The sequence below is a fragment of the Hylaeus volcanicus genome, chromosome 8 (assembly GCF_026283585.1).
Source record: "Hylaeus volcanicus isolate JK05 chromosome 8, UHH_iyHylVolc1.0_haploid, whole genome shotgun sequence".
Lineage (NCBI taxonomy): Eukaryota > Metazoa > Arthropoda > Insecta > Hymenoptera > Colletidae > Hylaeus > Hylaeus volcanicus.
In genome coordinates, this window is record NC_071983.1 from 6,645,204 (window position 1) to 6,669,955 (window position 24,752).

At 46.6% G+C, this 24,752-nt stretch overlaps 1 protein-coding gene across 6 annotated transcripts in view; it reads right to left on the reverse strand.

The window, feature by feature from the left end:
* Nucleotides 1-24,752, reverse strand: part of LOC128881502 (protein outspread) — a 191,538-nt gene that overhangs the window by 17,430 nt on the left and 149,356 nt on the right. For all 6 annotated transcript variants that reach the window (XM_054132607.1, XM_054132606.1, XM_054132611.1 and 3 more), the window contains exons 4-6: nt 8,117-8,305; nt 1,773-1,845; nt 61-612 (exon numbers count right to left, since the gene is read on the reverse strand). In XM_054132607.1, coding sequence (XP_053988582.1) covers nt 61-612; nt 1,773-1,845; nt 8,117-8,305 — 814 coding nt within the window. The remainder of the gene's footprint in view (nt 1-60; nt 613-1,772; nt 1,846-8,116; nt 8,306-24,752) is intronic.

Here is a 24,752-nt window from a genome sequence, read left to right on the forward strand (position 1 = left end):
AACTCCTCGAGACCAACTACAGGAAGACAACTATAGAAACTTATTCAATCGACTACTAACCTAGTTTCTCAGTGGGACAGGCAGGTCCACTCCCAATGGTAGCTCGTTCCCCGTGCTGATTCATCCTGCGCCTGGCCTTGTCCTCGGCTCTGAGCTTGTCCCTGGTCGGTGGCGACGCGCTGCTGGCTGGTTGGTCCCTGTAGCTCGATCTACCCTCGCTGGGGACGATTGGCGGTTTCTCCGTCAACGAGGACGTGGTGGACGACATCGTCGTCGAAGATATCGTGCTCGACGCGGTGGAGTAGACGGCGTTGGCGACGCCGCCGTTCATGGAGGACGTCGAGGTCGCGGAGGTCAAGTAGCTACCGTTCTCCAGAGGCGTGCTGGTCCTCAGAGGAGACATTCGGTGCTCGTTGCCGCCCTCCGTGTTCCCGTTGCTCATGGTGGGGCTGGTGGACGTCGTCACCACGCTGCTGGTCACCAACGATGGCGACGAGGAGAACACGGAAGGGCACAGGTCCGTCGTGACGGCCGTTTCCGGGATCCACGCGCTGCTGCGCGGCTCAGACCGGCAGCTGTTGAAACGGGGCCGTGGAGGATTTGGGGTGTTGCCTAAGAACGAGTTTATTTGTTTATGCTAACGCAGGGGATCGTATTCTTTGAGGGTAGAAACGGTTGGTGCTCTATCAACGTTGGGAAATTAGTGACTCTTTCGGACCTGAATTCTCTCGTTTGTTACTCGTACTAATGTAATTTACTATTTGAAAAATGGTAAGAAAATCCTAATAGTATAGTTTTCGCGGCAAACTGGTCTTTTTTCATGTGCGCAAATAAAGACACTGGCCCTAAACAATAGTGCCGATGTATGTGTCTCTTTTAAATTTTGTGTCCTCAATTGTGAACGCCAAGTCTGATAAAACGCGTCTCAATAAACGCGTAGATTTGTATCGTGTTTTGACCTTCATCGCGTTGCTAGATGAATTTTATACACTTGCATCAGCGAAGCTTTATGTGCATTGCTGTCTTAACGGTAATAAAAAGATCCACCGTTTAAATTGAACGTTTAAATGTTTAGATATATAAATGCACCCCTCTTTGAAAAGCGTAGAAGTGTATCAAAGACATGGCAATCGAGAGGTGAACCGCATATAGAGTACAGAAAGTTTCAGGTACAGAGACACGGTTACAATCACTCAGATATGACGCATGAATGAACAGTGTAGATCATTGTGACCTCGTTCCGCCAGTTGAGGGTTAATTGGCGAACGGCACTCGCGCGGAATATTAGCCTGCGAGAGGAGGAATCCGTCAATGGCCTGAATAGGTCAATTGGACTCCTCGTCTCGCTCTTCATTGAATTTCGATCGAACTTGTTGGAGGTCGACGAATCCAAAACTGAAAACCGTATCTTCCATTTACTGTCTACGAAATTCAATTCCGAATAAAATCGCAGCCTCTCCGAGTCGAAGTTTGCTGAAGTGAAAATATTCGTACTGGTCCAATCGTCGCTTATTTCTGAAAAATTCGTTTCTGCGGTCTGCGAGTCGACAGAGTTTATATCTCTCCGGCGATCATTTTTCCTTGGATAACGATTTCATCGAGACCGACAACAGTGGCAAACGTTTCTGGCCGGAGTCATCGATTTAAGTGTCACTCGACGGGACGTTACGTCATAAATCCATTCAAAGTGCAGCCTTTGGCCGGTCGTTCGAGAATTATCGCTCGCGTAAGTGACAGGGACAGTGGGCTTTAATGGCGCAAGAATTACTTACTTCTGATGGTCGGGGTGACCTGAAGAATGGTCGTCTGTCCGCCGGGGAACGTCGCGTTCCGCTTGTGGCGACCCTGGAACATACAAAAAGAAAAAATCTTCACAACGGTTCGAAAGCAGCTCAGAAGAACGTCGCATTGCTTTTCGACATTTTCAAATATTCTGCCCACCCTTAAGAGAATCCAAAAGAGTCACACTTAAAAAGGATGTACTTGATCTAACGTACGGTCAAGAAAAAATGATTGTTTTGATTACCAGTGTGACAGGAGCAAAAAAATAAAGGGAGTGTTGGGAAAGGAAAGCTATCAAGTTGATTCGATTAAAAATCATGGCCGTTACCGTCCAGCGGATCGCATTGGACGTCGCGACGGAATGCCGTAGAATTTCCATGTGGGCGACGCTCTGCCCTGGCACGCATAAGCGCGGCCAGGTCGCGGTAGGCGGCCGCAATAATGCCAGATAAGAGTAACACTGATAATATTCCGCGAAGGTGCTCTTCCCCGGCGTGCATAATTCATAAGAGCGCGCACCGTGTAGCGCACGATGCCGAACAAACGCGAACACGAACGATTCAATCGACCGTAGCGAGTCTGATAGCCATAAACGCTTGATCTTCTCGTCGGGGAGAAGGTGCCTCGACGAATCACGGACGATAGCGCTCGCGACCATAATAACCGTCGATCTGTCAACGAAAGTAGATCGTAATAGTATCGAATAAAATACCCATCGAGGATGAAACTCGATTTTCTCGCCGCGTAAAAATAATCGTGACTGCGTGCTGGAGCAGTTTCGGCTTTTAAAGCTGCCCCCCTTTGGTACCCCTTTACGGTACATTTAGATATAAGTGTGTAGGATACCGATTTGTTTGTGTTTTGAAGGTAGGGGGATGGGATGCCATTATGGTCGATGCTTTTGTCGATATTATTAATCTATTATTAGTCTTGGGATATTATCGATTACTCGTTTGTTATTAAAGCAAATTGCACCAGAAAATTCATGTAACACCTTTGAGAGTATGTTAATTAGCTCTAAAAATTCGAGTTAAATATGTGGAGTACTTTCCTGAACAAAATTTTGTTAATAAGCTCCATCTTCTATATACCCCAAAGAAGACTCGTGTTCTTTGCCACGTAATTTAGGATCGTATCGAAGAAGAGAAACAGCGTATTTACCAGGAAATGAATGTACTCGAATATATGGAAATCGCTACATTCTTGGATTTTATGAAAATACTGGAAGCTCCATTGAGTCTTACCCGCTACAAAAAGTTTGTCTCCAGTTTCGATGTATCGTATTATAGCGTATGGATATAGATGGGACAAGAAGAATTTTAGCGAGGTGCCAAGGTAGCCGTAACTTCGAAAATATCTCTAGTTTCATGTGCTTCAGCACCTTGCTAAGATATTCCAAGTTCCATTTATTCTTGCATCTCCCCGCTGTCCCAAGTTCCATCTGTTTTTGCATCAAGCTGTGAGAGCGGATGGAACATATTGTTGCGATATTTCCCGAGCCTAACAGGTTCGATAGAACCTGCAGGGACACAGGGACGTATTTCTTACGTTTACTACTTCCTTCGACTTCGAGACGAAAAATCGGTAAGACGTTCAATTTTATTTTTTATTTTTTTCTAAACTACTTGACATATGGAATCGAAATTTGTTGTGCTAATTGACATACCTATGAAGGTGTCGCGTGAACTTTTCCATATGATTTACTTCGTTAATAAACGAGTTATAAAATAATATCCGCTGAAAATTGCAAATATGAATTCCACTTTACATTCAAAGTGGAAGGGATTGGGATCCTTCGAAATCGCGATCATACAGTCACAGTCTCTCGTCGAATGACCGATCCAACTCTCGTCGGTGGTTCTACGCATTGTTCGAATGCTCGCCAGCCGCGTTCCGTCGAATCGGTTACGCAAGGAATGATCGATCGGTAAATGGAAACACCTCGTCGCCTGGTGGACCTGCTGGTGTAAACGTACGATTACGTTACGAGGCCAAGGCGAAACGTACGTACGCCAACACGTACGCATGGGAATGGAGAACGCTCAGGCAGGGGCGAATCTACCGTGAAATTAATGAAACTTCGACTCTGGGCCCTCGAGAACGCCTTATTCCTTCCCTGCTTCATTTGTGTACCATCCAGGACCAGAGAAAGACAAAATTTGAGTTCAATCGTTGGGTCTCTAAAAATGGCGGGGCTCGTGCGAATTACCTCTAGATTTTTTGTGATTTTTCTTTGCTATTCAGTAGCGTAGATGGGAAAGCATAATTATTCTCGAAAAGCAAGGTGATCGGTGTGCGAAAATATAATAAATAAAGTTCATGTATATTCGTAGATTGTCTGTATAATTGTTGCACAGAAAGGAGCCCACGTTTGAGATCCACGAATGAATGCCCTTAATTTAATAAATATTTAAATATCAACCAAGTATTACGGATCCCCATAATAATTAGCTCCAGAGTCCGATGAATCCTAGATCCCCGCGGAAACGGGATCTCCGATTTTATTTATCTCTCCGCGTCGGAAGCCAGACATTCAGACACTGTACAAGACGAAGTGGCGTTCGTTTTGCATTCGTAGAGCGAATGGTGACACCTGTCACCTGTCCCATAGCGTTTAGGCGCGATCGATTAACCGTGCGTTAATTGCGAAATAATTCGCCGAGCGTTTATCGGGACGGAAGGCTTCGTCTGTTTTCTCTTCTCCTCGCGGGCGTTCTTTTTATTCGGTGCGCTTGTCATTGCGCTGAAACTCGTTCCTCCGTTAATTAAACGTTACGAAGGTCTAACAGTCCGGGGAACAAGCGAAGGAATTCTAAGCGGGCGAATCGACACGTTCGAGATTTAAATTCTTCGAGAAAAGGACGACACTGCGGTCAAAGGGCGTAATATTCCCGGGCAGTAAATCGAAACTGGCCTCCAGTACTTCGGTTTACGACTTCTCCGCGAATACAATTGAAACTCACCGTCCCCGTGGCGGCAGTAATGGCTTGTTAAAATAACAGTCATCGAATTACGGGTAAACACGAGTTTGCTCGCGAAAACCCATTAACCGAGGAACAAAGAATTAATCCGATCGCGAAACGCGGAACGACGCTGCTGGAACGTTCTCTAGATTGACGACGAGGAAATAAATGGCTAGAATATTATTTTGTTTCGCCAAGAATTTGAAAGCAACCGAGTATGATGACGTAGCTTTCGTGCAAACTAGAGACCCTCCTCAGAGGATACAAAATTCGCGTAATTTTAAGGTTCCGTATTGTAAATCTCTAAAGAGCTGTCAACGCGTAGCAGTTTTCTTATCGATGACTGATTTCACAGCTGTCCCGAAATTAATTTTAAATAATTAATCCTTTACTGTTACGACCACTAACCGTATTGCATCAGCAGCTACTATTAAAACTCACGGTCCTTATCTCGCTAATTGCCTCTTCGAGAAGATTGGAAGGAATTTAATGGATGTTTTCTAAAGAATTCGATGAAAACGAGACGCCAAGTCGTAGATCCACGGCGATCGTTTCTCACGCGTCGAAGAGGCGCGTTTCTATTCTTCGATCGATCATTTCTTACGCAACGCGACCCACGTCGACGTCCACTCTTCAGGTAAAGCAGCGAACGACAGTCTCGCGACGACAGGGTACACGATTCTCGATCGATCGCCGCGAACACCTTGGCGTATCCAGCAATCCTGTACGCGTAGATCATACCGGAGATAAAGTCTCTCATTGTTTCGACGCTGGCGCTAATTCGCTGGAACGGAGCCTTTCAAAGATTTCGAAATTAATAATCGTCGCCGCTTAGCGAATTTTTCCACCACGGGAACGAACGCTGTGTATAAATTCGCAAAGATACGCAACAACCGTTCACTGCACGAATCGATCGACTCCACTTTTACAAAAATCTTAAATTTTCAGTGTCGAAGCATTTAGTCCAGGATAATAGTCACAATCTTTCATATTTATAACAACTTTCCTGACTAATAACGATCGACACCATTAAACGAGAAAATTTTTGTTGGCCATATTACAATAAATAATTTATTTCAGAGGCCATTATGATTTCTCAACTTTTTGTTTTGTAGAGTTACTCGATTTGTAGTAATCGAAGGATTTTTAGACTTCTAAACGCATAAAAATGTACACCTAATCAGTCCCTGTAAAATCCAGGAGCATCCTTCGTCCTAAGACGGCATCGAACCCGACGAATCCATCTGGTCCCGCGTCCCTAGAGAATCCAGAGGACGCGTCTAGTCGCGTTCCAATTAAAATTAATTGAAATACAAACGCCTCGGTACAAAGCCGATCCCCCTCGGGGGACTGAATGGCTGTCAGATCGGCTGAATCGGTCCGCGGTATCGAATTGAATCGTCCCCGGGGGATTAACGAATACGAACGAGCGTAGTCGCGAGTCGGGGCCAACGCGTTCATCGTCGCCCTCGTAATCGTCTCTATTCCAGCGAGCTGGCGAAAAAGAAACGACCAGAAGAAACTCGAGGAGGAGCAGAGGAGGCCTTTGAGACGCGCGGAACGAGCCAGGTGAATCGCAGAAAAGCGCCAATCGGGTTGGCACGGCCGCGGCCGCGGTTCTCCGGTGCCCGGGCTCGCATTATTTCCAACCATAACGAGCGTGACGCCGCGACAGCTCGCGCTAATGATCGAGCATTATCGCACTTTTGCCGAGCTCGTTTCTTCTTCGCCCCCACCTCGCGGGAATTAAACCAGGGGGCGCGTTCGAGCCGCGACGTTTGTAAACCTCGTCCCGACCTTATACGGGCCATCGAGTCGATGATTTATCATGCTAGTCGATACACCGATTGTGTGCTCTTCTAGTGACCTAACCCCACCCGTCGCTGAACGCATGGGGAACTCGGCGTGGAGATGGAGTGTTCGCTAGCAAAGTGGATATAAAGGGGTTTTAAAGAGGTTGTTTTCTTCTTTTAATATGAACAGAGTTGGAATGAATTCCGTGTCTTTATATTTACATAATTATTTGCGAATCTAGTTTAAACGGGAATACTTACTGGCCACTTTGTTGTATTAGAGTACCAACCTTCTTAGTAATAAACACGCGAGCTGCTTCGACGTTTAATTTTGTAACTAAATATATCACCTTGGAACGTCTAACAGAGGAAACATTAAGAGTTGTACGGTTTTCCATTATAAATAAATGGCCAGTTCGCCTCGGAAAGGCACAGAATTAATTTCCACACCTAATACCACGTCACCCCTAACTTCGTTTTCCAGTCGCTGCAGGGAGAAGCCTCGGCGTTCTCCTTTTCGTTCGGCTGGGAACGCCGACGTGTCATTCCCGTCGAATTACCAATCGAACGGCGAATTACACGTTGCCGGGATCCAGTTCGAAAAAGAAGTAACGCCTCGGCGTATTCCCTGATTACTGTGTTCGCGTAATCGCCGCTGTATCCTTCTGCGCCGCGCGCTTGTTACGAGTATAGTTAATACCGGTCGCGCAGTCCTGTCTCGCAGACTGAAATAGCTTCTCGAGGGGGCCGCGAAAACCGATCGGGATACGTGATCGTCCGCGCAGGTACACGGGGAACCCTCCGAGCACCGATACAAACGAATTAACATCCTAATTGAAGCTCTCTGCGCGACCGTAAGACGTTCCGCTCGAGATGCGCGCCTTCGAATGAGGTGGCTTAGTGTACTTGCTTCATTTTTTAGAAGTACTCGGGATAGAGGAAGAAGAAGAAGAGGAAGAGGTCCGAAGTATTGGACGCGGACTTGAATTTTATTAGGAGTAGTTCCGAGCGTAGAAGCTATACGAATTTTAAATAGTATAGGGCCATGGTCAGACGTGCTAGTCAGCCAGTCTAAGGGAACCATCCATATTCTACTCACTCGTCACACTGGAGCTGAAGTTCGTATATTCCAAAGAAGACTCGGTCTATAAACTCGGTTATTGCACTTGGTACATGTATGTACATGGATTTTTAAATAAACATAGCTAGAGTATAGAATTTCAAATTAAATTCCGGAAATGAATCCTTCTCTAACCAATTTCGTTCGAGACGATACCAAACAAACTTCACTAAACTCTTTCAAATTCAAATGCAATTAAAATAGCAATTTCGAGTAAGCACGACATTCTATAACATTCTGAAACCCCTAAAATTCATATTGGTATTCTATTCGTATTCTATATCAAACTTCTAAAATTCATATTGCTTGTTTTGCATCTAATTTCCCTCGAAACGGTACGAAACTTAATCAAACTCTACCAAACTCGACCGCAACGGTTATTTAAGTTTCGATTCCCTCTTTCTTACAAGCGCAATTCTTTCAATCCTCGATTGCATGTAAATTCGAAAGTCCGTTACCTTATTCCTGGAGTAGACCTGAAGCACGTCAGCCCACCATCTCGTCTCCTCGCGGCACGTGCCCTTGACGAAGGTTACGCCCTCTGGCGAGGTCACCGCAAGGCTGTAAGGATGTCCTGTGACGTCCTCCGCGGCGGCGACCTCCAGCACGCGGGTCATGTCGATCCTCGCTTGTGGCACCGTCTCGGGCTGCAACAAAAAGGCCCCGTTGCCGGTTAATCACGGGTCTGGACAGAGATGATTTAATAATCCGCGTGTGGATGGCGAGTTAATTGAGTAATCGCCCGGTAGCCAGCAATTTGACTTAATAATATAATAATTCGATAGCGATCGACAGCCGGGAATGTAATGGTACAACGATCGAAGGCCTTCGTCGGCGGCGAACGATGTCAGCCGGGGAGACGAGGCGATTTCCTAGGAAGGCGGACCTACAAACACAGAAAAGCAACGAGGTCGATCGGGATCGCGTACAGGCTTAATTGTATCTCGAGCAGCTTCGATACGCCGATCGACCGCGACGTACGGATTACAAGGAACCGACCGCGTGGAACGGAGAGTTTTAATTGTTAGTTGAGGCCTGGAAGCGAAGGGATTTGGAAGGATCGCTGGTCGAGGGAAACTTCTCGGACACCATACTGTTTCAGGAGGTAAACAGAGTTGCCAGCGTAGGAGTCTAAAGGAAAAATAGGGCACGGAGATTCGAACCCGCGATCCTTGGAACCACGATCGACCAGTGTTCTCGTTTGACTCCATCTTCTTGGGTATGGGAAAATGTACGAAACTATGGATAGTTTTAACAGTAGCTCTTCTCCCAAAACCGATCGAGTCAACGACTGTTTGCGATATCTTGCTCGATCTTGGGGAGGGAATAAAATCGGTCTCGGTGACGGTGAACACCGTACACTTGGATTACGAGCTTAAGTTGACCATCGTTTCAATAAAATAAGGAATCCCTCGGAATTCCCCTTCCAGCTCAGCATACAGTCCAAAATCAAAACAAAATTCCTTCCGATAACGAATCCCCGGGATCCTCGAATTCCTGCATTTTTGCGAGTAACGGGGTCTCCCGTCCTGTCGCGTAAACGTACCGATTCGATCGACACGGCGGCTAGGAAACGACGTAACCGAACGGCCTTTTTACCGGCCGTTTTCGATGGCTTTCACGAGCCGGTCGGAGCCGGCGCAGCCGCGGACAGCCGTAATTTCGCGTTTATTTGTTCGCCGTCGGTTTTATTGCAGGCTGGGATAATTTAGTGCATCATAAAAACCGCGGCGCGCCTCGGGCAAGGTGGCATTGGAACGAAGCGAAATAAAATCTTCCGGTGTTACTTTGTCGCTGATTTCGGTACGTAAACGCCGCGCCGCGTGCTCGCGTGCAACCGACGGGAGGACGTCCCGTCCGGAAACGTGTCATTTCAGTCGGGATAAGCGCTCCAACGCGGCCGTTACTAGGCGCGACTATTCGCCACTCGTAAACGCGGTGCTTCCACCGGGAATAACGCCTTATTACTATGTCGACGAATAGTTCTCGCCTCGTAAAACGAAATCGAGCCGAGGATCGGCGCGAAACGATCTCCGAGCAACGAGGAAAAGAAGGGACGAAGATCCGCCTCGATGGCGAACATTAATTCGGAGGCTCCCGGAATCAGGTATTCTGAATTACTATACCATCTAGAGTGGAGGAAGAACCTAGTTACTTAGCTCGACGATATGTGTCGGTTTCGAGGGAGCTTAGTTCTGGAATCCTTTTGGTTTAAGCGAATGGAGCGAACCAAGAAGATGAAAGAATTTCAAAACCTTCCCCAAGCGTTTCCTCGATTCGTCCCCATGCTCCAGCGATGAACGATATATACGCTTGTTGAGTGTTTCAAAAAAAAAGTCTCGTTTCGGCCCGAATCAGCGCTTTGAAATTCGGTAGGGCAGGTTTTCGCCTCCGCTCTATAACTTCTAGGCAGCGTTCGAAGCAGTTCAAGAAAAAAGGAATCCCCTTTATTGGTCGTAGAAAGTCGTTAGAGGAAAGAAAGGTCCGTGAAAACGGCGCTCGACCGCGATTCGCGGCCGAGGATCGTGCAAACGAAGTCGCCCAAGGCGACGAGGACGATCGTTAAAGGTAACCCGGGGAGGAAGGGAAGAACGAGGGGTGACGGGAAAAATGCTCGCGCTGAAACGGTAGTCGTGACTCCTGCGAAGTATCGTCCCGGACGGCAATTAACCTTTCGAATCGCGATTGACGCGACGAGTAATGTATCGACGGGGACGGCATTAAAAACTGGACACCTGTCAGCCTCGAACGACAAAGAAAACTAAATAGGGAGGAGCTCGTCGGCTCGAGGCACCGACTGCGCGCAGTTAAATTCACTTTGCGCGTTGATTTAAGGCGTGCTCTGACCTCCCTCTCAAACGGACTGGAAGAATTTTTAAGGCGATACCTATTCGATCTACAGAGTCGACATTTTTACGCATGATTGGGGGACGCTTTGAAGTGTGGTAGGTAAAATTTGTATAGAGAAATATTGAAAAATGAGGAGTTCAGATTTTTCAGATTGATGCCGTGAAATATCTGATAGCTTCTGTAGTTACTAAATCTTTTCTCGTGATTTATAAGACTCTGAGACTCTGGACTCTAGGACTCTGAGATACTGAAACTCTGGAACTCTGAGACTCCGAGACTCTGAGATTCTGAGATTCTGAGATTCCGAGACTCTAGGACTCTACGAATCTGGAACTCTGAGACTCTGAGATACTGAAACTCTGGAACTCTGAGACTCCGAGACTCTGAGATTCTGAGATTCTGAGATTCTGAGACTCTAGGACTCTACGAATCTGGAACTCTGAGACTCTGAGATACTGAAACTCTGGAACTCTGAGACTCTGAGACTCTGAGACTCTGAGACTCTGAGACTCTGAGATTCTGAGATTCTGAGACTCTAGGACTCTACGAATCTGGAACTCTGAGACTCTCTGAAACTCTGGAACTCTAAGACTCCGTCTCTGCATTGAAAATTCCCATTATTAATTTTATCTAGAAAATTGATCGTGTTCCAACTTATTGGCACGAATTGGATTCATCGATCGTCGAGAGACCCTAAATACCCTTATTTATTTTAATCGAGTCACGCTTGTCCGGCAGCAATTTCAAACATCTCCCCCCCCTTGTTTATCTTAAAGTTTCTGGTCCCCGTTGATTTATCGCGCAAAAGGCGGACGAGCACGCACGAGCAACAAGGCGCGAGTCACGAATCCGAGTAACGCAACCTCGCATAATGGCGAAGACACGAAAACGATCCTCGTGATTCGGGGGAGGTGGGGGCGGAGGGGGCCTCTCCGTTAATGTCGGAGGAGCATCGCGCCGGGTTGTGCCTTAAATTATCCGGTCCGTTCGTACGTAACGTCGCGAGGGGCAGAAAAATTTGTTAAATGTAGATTTCTGCGAGCTGGACGACGGTTCATTAGCCTGCCCTCGCAATAAAAGAGCCACGGTAACGGTAAAGGTTCGTCAGCGGTTTCTTATACCGCTTAATCAACCGCCGGCGCAAAACAAGAAGGCTCTGACCCTGGCCGAAAAGATCCCCGTTAAATCGTCGACGTGAGGGCGACATCGTACGGCGGGGGTACGCGGGGCGGGTATGTAAAATGTAAATTTTCGCGTGCACGCGAGAGGCGAACACGAGAAATACGAACGCGTCGGAGTAATTGCGTTTTGGTACGAGCACGATGAGAAATCGTCGAGGCTCGAATTACAATACTTGAAGAAAAGGACAGATTGACCCTGAAGAGAATTCCGACGGAGGCGAAGAGGTGGAGTTGGAGTTGGTTCGATCAAGAAAGGTGAAAAACGTTTAGACGTGCGCTTTTAAGACACTTTTCTAGGGTGGCCTGAAGAGCCTCCAGAGGAACGTAGGGAGGGTCGTGACGAGTCAGTATGAATCTCGCATCCACGAAGAGGGTAGAGACCTGTCGCGCGAGAGTCTTGACCAAACCAATCGATGGTTATTCCTGTCGATACGAAACCATGATATATAGTTCATTCGTCAGAGTTCGGTATCATTGCGCTAGCCTTCACTGTTACAGTGGTCAGGGTCGGTGTCAGAGTCCCAGAGGCAGAGTAAGATTCTCAGGGTCAGAGTCTTACGTGAGAGTCTCGAGATAAGAGTTTCTTACTCTAAGTGAACAAAATTCACCGGATGCCACCGCGCCCCTGAAAAACTTTTGATTAAAAAAATCCTAGGCAAAGGATTAAAAATCTCGCGATTACGTGCACCGTTCGCGCGATTCGGCGAACGGAGGATCGCGTTACGCAACTGGGGGGCTGAGGGGACACGTGCGCGGCTCGTAGTACGCGCCAGCGTTTGCGGGCTGCCTTGATGCCTCCCACGCGCGCTGACTCGGTGTATAAACAAATAACAAATTGTATTCGCCGGGCAACAAAGTGAACCGAGCCGGGAGCGTTGGACGGTTCGCAGATCGCCGTGTACGAACGTCAAGTGTACTTAATTGTACGGTCTCCATTCAACCGTGGCGAGAACGCGGATAATAAATAGAAAGTAAGACACCGGGGGCTGGCTCTCGGCCTGGCTCGGAATTTCGTCGGCCGCGGTCGTTTCTAAATCTCGGACTTTATCGCAGCCCTAAGGCCGTACGTTTCGCGCTCGAAACGCGATCCCGATGAATTCGTGCACCCGGGAGAAACGAGTCGAGGGTACCGTTGCTTTAGTCGTTGCCCAGAAGAAATGACGCGGGTTGCGAGTGCTCGCGATATTTATTTCGACGTGTAGATGGAATCTCAAGAATGGGAGCAGGTGAGGCTGCTTGGTTTGGGGATGTTTGTTTGCGTCGTATATTCTTCGTTAATTGATATTGTATACAAGGTTAGGCGATCTAGGATCTTTAATTTTCCAAACGAAAGCTCGCCCACTCTGTGATTACGAAAACCCTGAATAATCAACGCCGTAGATATCTAACGAAGCCTCAGGAGGGTCGGAAGCGTTCCTCGGCACGCAGGGGATCGAAGAAATTAAAAAATAATTGCCATTACCGAAAGCAGGCCATTAAACGCGAGGCCTCCGAGGAGTCCGTGGGCGATAAACTCTACGCGACGATGTAAAATTGATCCGTTTCGAGCGTTCGTTATTATGGACCACCAGAAAGGTGGCTTCGGTGGTTGTCCAGAAATGGCATAAACCCGAAGCACCGATAATTATTTCACGGAGGAAGAACTCGCAAGGACGGGAGGTTAATTAAAATGGCGATTTATGCCCACTTAAATTAAAACTCCGCGGCTGCGTGGCTTCCGGCCCTTGGACGACTTCCTGCCGAGAACCGAGGGAATCCCAGAGTCCCCGCGATCGTTGCCGAAAGGAGAAAACGATCCAGAGATCGACAGTAATATTCAGAGGCAAATAATTCGTGAAAATTTGTCCCGAATAAGTTGAAAATCGACTTTTTTAAATAAAATAGAACAGAACGAGAGCAGTCAAAGTCTAGTCCAAATTAAATTTACAATAAAAATAGAAGAAAAAACGCACCGCATTTTCTACATCTCACTAACTCGAAGAATGCAACCGCTGCAACGCGGTAAACGTAACGAATATCAAATAAATAATATCGAATAGGAAATGAACGAAATAAAATTCGCTTCCGGCTTATTCGTCAAATGTTAAATTATCCGTGCAGACTGAGGCCTAGTATCGAGTGCGGGGCATGCTTCTATGAAGCCTGTTGGCCTCACCGCTCCCATGTGCTCCATATAGTCGGATTATGCCCAGACGCGTCCGACACGGCGATACATCATGGCTGGTGTGTCCGGTCGTTATGTACACGAGACCGCCCTGCGCCGACGTTTTTGTTCGTACGACGTATTTATTAGCAGGGAAGGGTCCCTACGAGAGATGTCCTCGCGCGTGGATACGCTTTTTGATTTATTCCAAACGTCTCCCGACCTCTCTGCCCCACCCCTTCGGAATGTCGTTAACTCTCACCGCCCGTGATTACGGGACCGCGATCAGCTCGAAACCCTCGTAACGAGCCGGATTTACAAACCGATGTTTTGTCCTTGGACATCAGAAGAAACTCTGCTCGCTTCTAATCGAGGAATCCATTGCGCCAAGTATGGAAGAAGTTGGGGGTTTAAAGCTAGAAGCATGAGAAATGGACTGCTTATAGGAGGAGGATATAGGCTCTGATTATGGAACGAACCATATTTATGGGAGCACGTACCGCTCCGCTAAATAAATATCGAAACTCCGCGCAAGGGAATGAGATTGTTTTCGTCCGTTAAGTATAATAATTCTAGTAATTATATTCACGATCTTGACTCTGTTATTAAATTATTTAAATTCAAAAATTTCTTCGTATTCTTTTATAATTTTGTTTTCGGTCGTTGGACGAATTATAATTATACTTTTATATTTCGCAAGATCAATCGGTGATTTCAAAATAAAATTTAATAAAAGCGAAAGAATGTGGAGCGTATCTGTGAGTGCATCTATCCATTTCTGGAACAGGACCATCTATCTGGAAGTACCTACTGTTGAGTTGGATAAGTCTTCGAATCTCCACCGTTTCCATGAAAGGAATCAAATATATCGGGGAACAAAAAGTCATTTTCTGGAGCGTATCTACCAATAACCCCCGTGTCTGGGGACGAACCATCTTCTTCAGACTACCTAGCTCAGCTGAACATGTTCTGGACACCAAAGACACCGTTTCCATTTCCGAGGCTGCGCTTCCCGACTAAATCTTCGAAATCATAATCAACGGAAGGAATTAGTGCCCGTCGAACTAAATTCTTCAAAATCATCGGAGTCTAGAATGTCTCGGGAATATCCTGCGTTGGCACGTGGCTTGGTCCGTTCGTCTGGAGACCGTTTCCCTCGAATAAACGACGCTCCTCGGAGCGTATTTGTAAATTACAGCGAGGAGAGCTGCCCGTAATCCGCAGCACGATCAGAGAGCTGCGCGGACAGAAACGAAGCTGGACGGGCCCGATAAGCGTCGCTAATTTCCGTAAATTCGCCAGCGACTCTGACGGGGCGTTACGTTTTAATTGCCGCAATTAATTAGACTTGGATCGAGCCGACCTCGGCCCCGTCGAGCTGGATCCCGCGCAAATGGGGGCCTTGGAGCGCTCGCTCTTGACGACCTTGCGGACCTGCCGAAGACGAAGCTGCGAAAAGAGGACCTGGGAAGGTGGAAACGAGTGATAGTATCGGCCGGTGCAGCCACGTTCAACGAGAGGTGATAACCGAAGATAATAGGGGAATCTAGTGCGAGCCATCTTCTTGCAAATTATGGAGTGTAAGAAAAACAGTAGGGCAGAAACGAGTCTAGTTAGTCTGCGAGGTTATCACGCAGTTGGTAGCCATTCTGATAGAATTTTCAGAAGGTAATTGAGCTATCTCCTCAAGAAACTTATTTATTATTTCCAACAGAAGAATAGAGAAAACGAGAGCTCTATGCTTCCAAGTTCCCATCGCATTTTCCTATCAATCCTAGAGGCACCGTTTACCGAGAAATTCTATACATCTCCCAAGTAACGTTCGTCGTTACCAATCTACCATCCAGCTCCAAGGCACACCGTGTCCACCGATGTTTTCGAAGGCACCCAACTACCGTTTCCTTCCAATCAGCACCGGCGACCCAGCAATCCTCAGACTCCTGGAAGGAGCCCGAACGAAGAGGCACTCGGAGGCTCAGCGGAAAGAGAGGAAGACGCGGAGGAAGATGAAGAGACCGCCACGGGGCGCGACAACTCGTGTTTTACATAAGCAGCGCGGATCTTATCTCCGTTCTGGTACACTCCGAACACCGGCAACCGGGTCACGAAGAAGCCGGGTACACCGGAGCCCGCGGACGACCTGGTCCAGGTGTTTTTATTTTTGACACTCTGCCTCCTCGCGCCTCTTCGCTGGTTCTTACGTCGCTTACCACCTTGTTCGTCGCGTTCCTCCCGCTTTTGCCCCCACGAGTTGATTCCTCCGACGTGGACACGGTTTGTTTTTGTTGTCCCACCGGGCTGATCAATTGGGGGTCTCGCTGAATTTATTACCCGTCGGAGATTTATTAGCGAACGGGGGCCATTTTTATCGCGCGCGAGACAGGTGCGTCTGAATCTTTCGAAAACGATCAGGAGCTAATCGAGAGAGTATTAAACGTCTTCATTAGGAGGATGTGTTAACAACTCCTAAGGGCTCCAGACGGTTCCCTTTATTTCTCTTCAATTTCTAGAATGTTTCCCATTAATTTCCCTCCTTTCCCCGACACATCTCTTCGCTGTTCATGAGATCCGGATACAATAGGTAAGTTTCGAGATAGAATTAAAAATTATGATATCTCTCCGAATATCATGATTTTCTGATACAAACACGCCGGTTTAAACGATCAAGGAGATTAACTTGCGACCGATAGCAACAATTCTTTTGTATTAATGACTCTCATTCCTAGAAGAGTCGCACGAGACCTCAGCAGTAAAGATAATCCAAAACACGCTCGATCCGACCAGACCCTGACAGATCTCTAAACCCAAGTTATTCCAACTCCCGAGGATCGATCCGCAGCTACGCCGATCCAATCCAACTCTGTTCCAGACCTTTCCTCCCAGAAATAGCGTATCCACGCCGTCGACCAGTTCCATCTGGGAAAGCAACGGGGAGCATCGTCGGAGCTGAACGATCTGGTAACTTTTCATCGGTGAAAACAGGTCCCACCGGTGTCCGGGAGACTCGCGAACGCCGCGAAAAAGGATCGATAAAACCGGAACCCATCGAGTCCTGGCCGAGGATCTGCCACCGACGCCCCTTCGTCACGCTCGTTGGGGAATTCAGCGACAAACAGCTCTCCGTTCGCTACGATAATCGGGACGAGAGGTCTAAATAGGATCGATTTGTTTACCAGCGTCGATTATCCTCGATCCTGTTTAATTCCAGGACATGTTACGCCGGGTTACTGTACATTCAAATTAAATCTTTAATGCCAAATTTTCTTCTTCGTACGTACCTCTTTATACGTGAGAAAAGTTTCAAGAACAAAAATAAATTACATCTTAGAACGATACGCATTGGAAAAAGATTAACAGATTTTACGTCGTAAGAATCAAGAGATTGAAGATCAACCTCAGTAAAAAACTTTTCTTCGTTAGCACCACCGTATTCCAGTATCTCATATCTATCCATTTGTCCCTGTCTCTATCCATGCTTCGTTGTATGTCACAAACGTTACATTTTCCCGCGAACACCGCCCTAGTTTCAAAAATAAAATGATTTTCAATCATAAAAATGTTGCCTGGACCAGACTCTCCCGTCGATTCGATTCAACGCGCCCCAGACGCGTCGTTTCAATGTTATAATTGGATTAAGTTATGCCAAGCCCCTAAGTAAAATGACTGATCGAGTGGATACGAGTTACGCCGAGTACCACGTTGTAATTTCGACTAAATTGCGCGTGGCCGCGGCCGTGCCGGTCCTAAGCTCTCGTATCCTCCGGTGTTCGTCTCGGTGGCATAATAGTCCTGGCTCGTTTATCTAAATTATAGTTGCCTAGACGCGTGCTTCGTCTAAATCGTGCGCGCGTCCGTTGGCTCGTCCACGTTGTTCTCGGCGTTGGTTACATTGGAACAAAGTTTCGTTTGACCCCGAAACGTATTAGTCCCGGAAATTATAGTAGGCTTGAGTTACAGTTGGTATAAGTCATGATACGAGCGTTACACCAGCCGGAGAGCTTTATTGAATCCAGCTGCGGAGTGGCGCGGCCGACAGGCGTGGAATCGCGTAACCTGGAGATCATCGGATATCTGAAATGTACATATTAGACGCGGGAATCGATTCTGCGCCTTTCTACATTGATAAACTTATGGATGGTAGGACTTCTAATTTTTTTTTGTTAGGAGAAGCATAGGAGAAGCGATGTGGAGAGTGTTCATTGTATAAATGAATTAACTCCGGTTAAGAAGTGCGATGAAATGGCCCTTGAAATAAATTATTTATTATTCAATGGCCAACTACAATTTTTTCGTTTAACCCGTTAGCATCACACGGATAAGTGAAAAATTCGTTCTTATCGCCAATATTTTATTTGACATCAATTTCCAAGTAAATCGAATACGTGCGCCAATGATGCAAATGAGTTAATAGTGTTAATTTTTATTCTTCGAGAAAGTTGTTATAAATATAAAATGTTGTGACTATATCAAGTGCTTTGGCATTTAAATTTGACAATTTTTTACAAAGTGGAGTTAATCGATTCGTGCAGTGACCGGCTCATGTATAGAAGACTCGTAAATATATAGATTCGTTGCAGCGTAAGAATTGGAAAAGTTGGCAAACGTAACGAAACAAAACGACGAGTAAATCCCCGAGAGCGTTCTGTATTCGACTCCCCAGTCGAACTCGCCAGGAAGCTTCTTCCCACGGTGTTCTCCGTCGCGTTTAGGCAGTTTTTCGTATCGCTGCACGTCGAACGGAAAAGCGATCTCATTTCGTTGGCCGCAGTCTCGTTAGACCGATAGGAATTCCATCGAAGCCGCTCGAAGCGGACGACCGACGCGTAAACTCATCTCGAGGCGCAAAAGGCACTAGGCTCGGCTCGCGTGCATTCCGTCACGTTGCAGGGGAGGAGTCGCTCGGACCGCGAGGAAATCCCTGGTATTCTAATCAGTTTCTAGGCCCCCTATCTCCCGTGGTACGGCCGACAAAGGCCCTTCGGGGAAATCGATGGATCGCCGGTCCTGGCGTGTCGTAATAATCATTAAAGGAATAGTGAATCCGGGGGCGCGCTGGAATATTGAGCAGGCTTCGATTGTCATCGACGATTCGCGGATCGAATACGGGAGACCTGGGTTGGGGGTTGCTTTGGAATGCATCGAAGGTTCCGAGAAAGACGACCCCTCGTCGGAGAGTTGGAATTTTTGGTAGTAAGGTAGCTTTTAGTTTCGATAACAAGGTACTATGTAGCCCCTTATGGTATATATAAGGGGGTAAATGTGAGACTTTGAGGGTAATTATGCTTACGCTGAAGAAATTTGAGCATCCGAAGAGGAATGCTTGGAAAGTCAGTTTAGGAACTCGTTTTACTTCGACTAATTTTTTAAAATATGACGCGCATTCGATTCGGGGATGTTCTTCCGAACCTAGACAGTCTAGTCTGAACTTACGGTCTTGCTTGATAGCTTCGCGTTGACCTCTGTCCTTTTCTAAATTCCTGCGTTATTCATAGAATTTCTGTGACATTTGAATACGAGGTAGCATCGAGCGATCCGAGCGAGAAGCTTCTTTCAGAGAAATCGAAACGTTTAGTTGTTCACTTCGACGTTTCTGGTTGTTCCATCGGGGTTCGACGAGACGCGATAGGAGTTGATCGGCTGGCATCGAACAGTAGTACGCCCGCTAATAGCCAGATTGATTATTTCAATCGCGATCATGCTGCTCTCCTCGCGCTTTTTACCTGGCGCGTGTTCGGCGCTCGAAAGTCGATTAATCGCGGCCGATGATTCTATCACGGCCGCCGTTAATGTTACGTTAAGAAGATTTATCGATGACGTAAATAATATGCAGAAAGTCGTTGGAAGTGACGCGAGCGTTTATTTATCTCGCGGCCGGCGAAGATTAATGCGCGTGGCGAGCAGCGCGTGTGCCGCGGTTAATAAACATTGCGAGCAATAATGGTGCCGCTGTGAAAAGAATCGCTTCACCTATGGGAACTCGAAATGTCGAGTCCACGCCAGGTAGCCGCGTGCATTGCTCTTTGCGAGAGGCTCCCAGGTGTTTTCAACCTGTCAAGTACCACCGTCCTATTTCTTTTTTACCGAGACTCGAATTTATTTAAATAACTTACAATTTTTACGAAGTCGAGCGCTCTTCGTGGTGTATCGCGACAGAGAAAAATATTCAGGAATAATTTACTTGCAGATTTCCAGTGAATAAGATCCTCGATTCCAAGATTATTTATTATTTAAATAACGTACAATTTTTATGAAGTTGAGACCCCAATAGAGCGCACTAAAATCTTTTTTGGAGCGCTCTTCGTGGTGTATCGCGACAGAGAAAAATATTCAGGAATAATTTACTTGCAGATTTCGAGTGAACAAGATCCTCGATTCCAGGATCCTGCTTCTCCAAACGATCCGAAGTACGATCTTACGATCTCACAGTCTCTCAGCTTCGAATACTATCCTGCCCGTTATCAGAACACCCTTCGCTGATAAACCCGCCTCTTAAACGTTCCTCGTCGCGACAACCCGCGATCTTGTCTTCGGTTTGCAAGATAAAACAAGTACCAAGAGAGAACACGTTGCACAACACCGGGAGCATCGGCGAAACTAGCACTCAACAAAGGAAAATGTCGAGGCGATCGTCGCGAAAGAGTGTCCCGATCGATGTCCTTGATCCTCGGCCTTTTTCCAGATTTCGCGAACGATCGAACAGGGACGACACGATCGCCTGGCTACCCTCACCTTTTCTAACGATCCACGGAGATCCGTTCCAAGCGTGGAACATCGTTAACCTTTGAGATCATCCTCGATCGCTGACACGGTGGGGAGAGCGTGAAACGGACGGGTCGTTGCAACCGAACACGCGTGTTAAGGTGCCCACACACGGCAAATATTTGCAGTTTTTCTTTTTCTTTTTTTTTTGTCACGTCGATGCTGGACGTGCTAGATTGATATTATACACCGATGCTTCGAATCGTTAAAAAGAAGTTCGATGAGGTTGAGTCCTCGGCAATGTAACGAAACACGCGAAGATTGTTTTATTAGAGAATTTAGAATTGAATCGAGCGGACAAAATAATAATAATAAATAATCAGTGGACAGTATACGTTCATCGATTTATGGCAAATATAGGGGAACGTGCACGAATCTAAAAATACAGTCAATTCCATAAATATTCGTACCTCTCTATGTCTATCGAAGAAGTTCGATTAAATTAAATAATAGTTTTGATATTACCAAATGAATTTTTCGCATACATACATACATTTGAAAACACCAAACCTACCGTTTCATTTAAACAAATTTCTTCAATGGACGTAGAGGGTACGAATATTTATTGGACCGACTATATATAAAATATCGCAAATAATACACATCGTTTAACTTTAAATTCTTGTTCACTATCGGTAGAGAATTCGCATAAACACAACGTGTTATTTTTGCGACCATGTGTCGCAGGGTGCATTCCACGATGGCTTCGGTTCTGTGTGCGTACGCGGCGCGAGGAGTAACGGGATCGAGGGATCGATCGCGCGGCGGAGATCGAAGGTCCCCCGAGATTCGATTCGATCGTGGAATGGCGAAGGTCGCCGGGGAAAGGAATACCGTTTATAAGTTATCGATCGGGCCCCCGAGGATCGATGGACGGAAAGCGCGAGACGAGGAGGAACCTCGTGTTTCGCAACGATCCAGACCCAACCGATACGACCGGTGCCGCGCATCCTCCCTCCGCGACTCGAAAATCCGTTTAGAGCGCGGTACACGGTGTCGCGCATTCTTACCTCGCCTTTCTGCGGACAAGTGAACGTCTCGAGGTGTTTAATGCTGCGACTGGCCGATCAGAAGAGCAACGGCTCAATTACATGCAGATTTGCCGATACGCTTCTAGACATATTTATTCTACATTCACGGAACCATTGAGTTACTAAGTTCGGATCTCTTTCAGCAGGTGGAATCTAGAAGATTGTAACGCCCTGATATAGAACGTTCAATATATGGGGGGCATTGATTTTATTTTTTTTTGTTTTTAAGTTAGGACAGAGATCGTGGTAACTTCTACATATACAGGACACTATAGCTGTGTTAGATCTCTAAAGAAACTAACGAGCCAATGGAGAGATATCGACGGAAGCAGAAATAAATCCTCATCCACTTCTCCTGTGGTCTCAGAACCTTACTCCGCAAACTCCGATCTCCAAGTCTGATCTGAAGTGTCAAGAAAATTTTATATCTCCCATCTTTTCTCCCCAATTTCTTTTATCAATCCAAAAACCTCGAGGGTGTCCTCATCCGCTCCTCTTGTGGTTTCAGAAACTTACACCAAAAGCTCTGATCTCCAAGTCTGATCCTCTTCTGATTTTTAAAACTTGGTATCTCCCATCTCCTCTTCCCAACTTCGAGAGTGTTCTCATCTACTCCTCTTGTAGTTTCAGAAACTTACCCCAAAAGCTCTGATCTCCAAGTCTGATCGTCTTCTGACTTTTAAAATTTAATATCTTCCACCTCCTCTCCCCCAATTCCTTCTATCGACCAAAAAACCTCGAGGACGTTCTCTTCCTCATCCCCACATCTGGAAAGTGTGCAACGAGCATCTCGCCACCGTGTACATGAAATTATTCCACCTGGAGGATCTACGGACCGGCGACGTCGTTCGAATAAATCACGTAGGAATCCGCGGAAAATTGATTTCGCTCATTGTGCCCGTAGCCCGGCTCCCCTCCGTTACTTCATTACCCGCGACGTCGATGGAGAATCGAATAAAATTGGTTACGATGGCTGCAAAGATTAATGGTGCCACCTGCTCGCAATTATAGTCGAGCAGGTCCGAGCAAGCGTGCTAGGGATCACATCTCCACCGCGGGAAATTCCAATCGGTTCGTTCCGCTTCTGTCGATATGTGTCCTCTAGCGATGCAAAGGTCCCCGAAGCGTTTGCCGTTAGCGCGATTTCTTAGCTCGATGGAATGTTAGGGAGACCGATTCGCAAGGAAAGTGTCACAGGAAACGATGACGCGTGTGCGAGAGTATTCGTGGAAACGAGAATGGAGCGTTGTTGAATAATATATCAATCCCATCTAATGTCTCTCATTTCTCACGTTCCCACACTAATCTGACTTTCTACGGAGACGTCGTGTGTCCGACGCAATCGATAATTACACGGATCCATTGTGTTCCACGTACGAAGTCGTTATTACTTAATACCTGTGCACACATTCTCGATTTTTATTGCTGCCGGTGCTGGGAAGTTCGTTTACTGTTCAATGATCGAATCCTATTGTACGTTCATTTTCAGAATGTCCCCTGAAGTCTAAATATTTATTCTACATTCACGGAAGCATTGAGTTACTAAGTTCAGATCTCTTTCAGCAGGTGGACTCTGGAAGATTGTAACACCCTCATAATAGAACGTTTAATATATGTCCATGTCTCATGTCGATTGAACAATTTTCTAATTCCATTTCGAATTCTAAGCTATTCCAACCTCGGTCCATTGGACCTATCCAATAATTAGACGATGTACTGTCCGGCAGGGCTTTCAGTTTCTGGAATCTACACGAAGAGTGCTTGAGGCTCGCTACCCACTCCAAAAAAGACCATCTGCTATCGACAGAAATCCCTCGAAGAAGAGGATCTCTCGTGTCACAAAATCCAAGCGAGCAATTCTGTTCACATCTCGAGTTCCTTAAACAATTTTCGATGTACAAGTAGCAGAAGAGGCTCTCCAAGAAGCTGAGAGTATAACCATCTATGTCTGTAATAATAGGAAGATGATTGACTGCAAAAAGACCACCTGCTACGAACAGAAATCCCTCGAAGAATCATCGTGTCTCAAAATCCAAGATCTCAGATCTCACGTGTCTCAAAATCCTAGCAAGCAACTCTGTTCATCTTGAATTCCTTAAGCAATTATCAATGTACAAGTAGTAGAAGAGGCTCTCCAAGAATCTGAGAGTATAGCCATCTGTACCGCATCATTCTATTACACCCGTCAACTGTAATAATAATAGGAAGATCGACGACGTCGATCGGGCTCAAATGGGTCCTCAGTTTCTGGAATCCACGATTCTCCATGAAAAGTGCTTCCAGCCATTATCCCTGCTCCTAAACGAGCAGCTGCCACTGGCGGCTAAGGGGCCTGCAGAAGTCGAGGATCGAAAACGACAGTGTTCCCCATTCACCGTAATTAACGCGGAAGTTATTGAAATCCATTGTGTCGGCAGGCTTTGTCGCCGGAGAACGTTTTCCAGGGAAGAACCGTCCGTTTGTCCGGGGTTAAGTGAGTTTCATTTAATCCCGTCGTTAGCTATTTGCCGAGTAGGAACGGAGGCGAGGGCCTCTTCGTCTTCCCTCGGTCGTCCCTGGTAATCGTCTTCGCCCTCCTCCGGTGCGTCATCTATCTCTTATCCTCTCGCTGAGCTAGGAGCATCCATGCTAGGGAACGTCTTAATGATAATCTCGGGGGTCGAGCCAGGAGAATAAGGAGCAACGCGCTATGGTGAAACTCGTGAGTTCCTACTGGGTGGCTGACTTTCTCGGTCGATCAGTCATCGCGAACCTCCGAACGATTAGTCTTTGGAAAACCGAACATTGTGTCGGGGCTGTCGGACTGGTCTGGCTCGGGGCCTTCGTGCACGGCTTCCTGGAGATAACTTGGTGGAGACTACGAGATCCTTGCAAATGCGTGTGGAGTGGAAAGAATGGTGGCTCGGGTGGGTACAACGACGAATTGTATTTGTAGGAGAACAAGCGAAAGATATAGGGAGGATTCTAGCTATGGAGCGTGGGAAAAACTAGGCGCATGTAGCAAAAATGGCTACTTAACTCGGTTCCAAGTCGATTGGTGAGATATAGAAAGGAAAATTTGATTTAGTAAAGGTTGCAACTACTGCGTTTGGGAAAGGAAGGAAGTTTTGGAGCAATAATTCCAAGGATT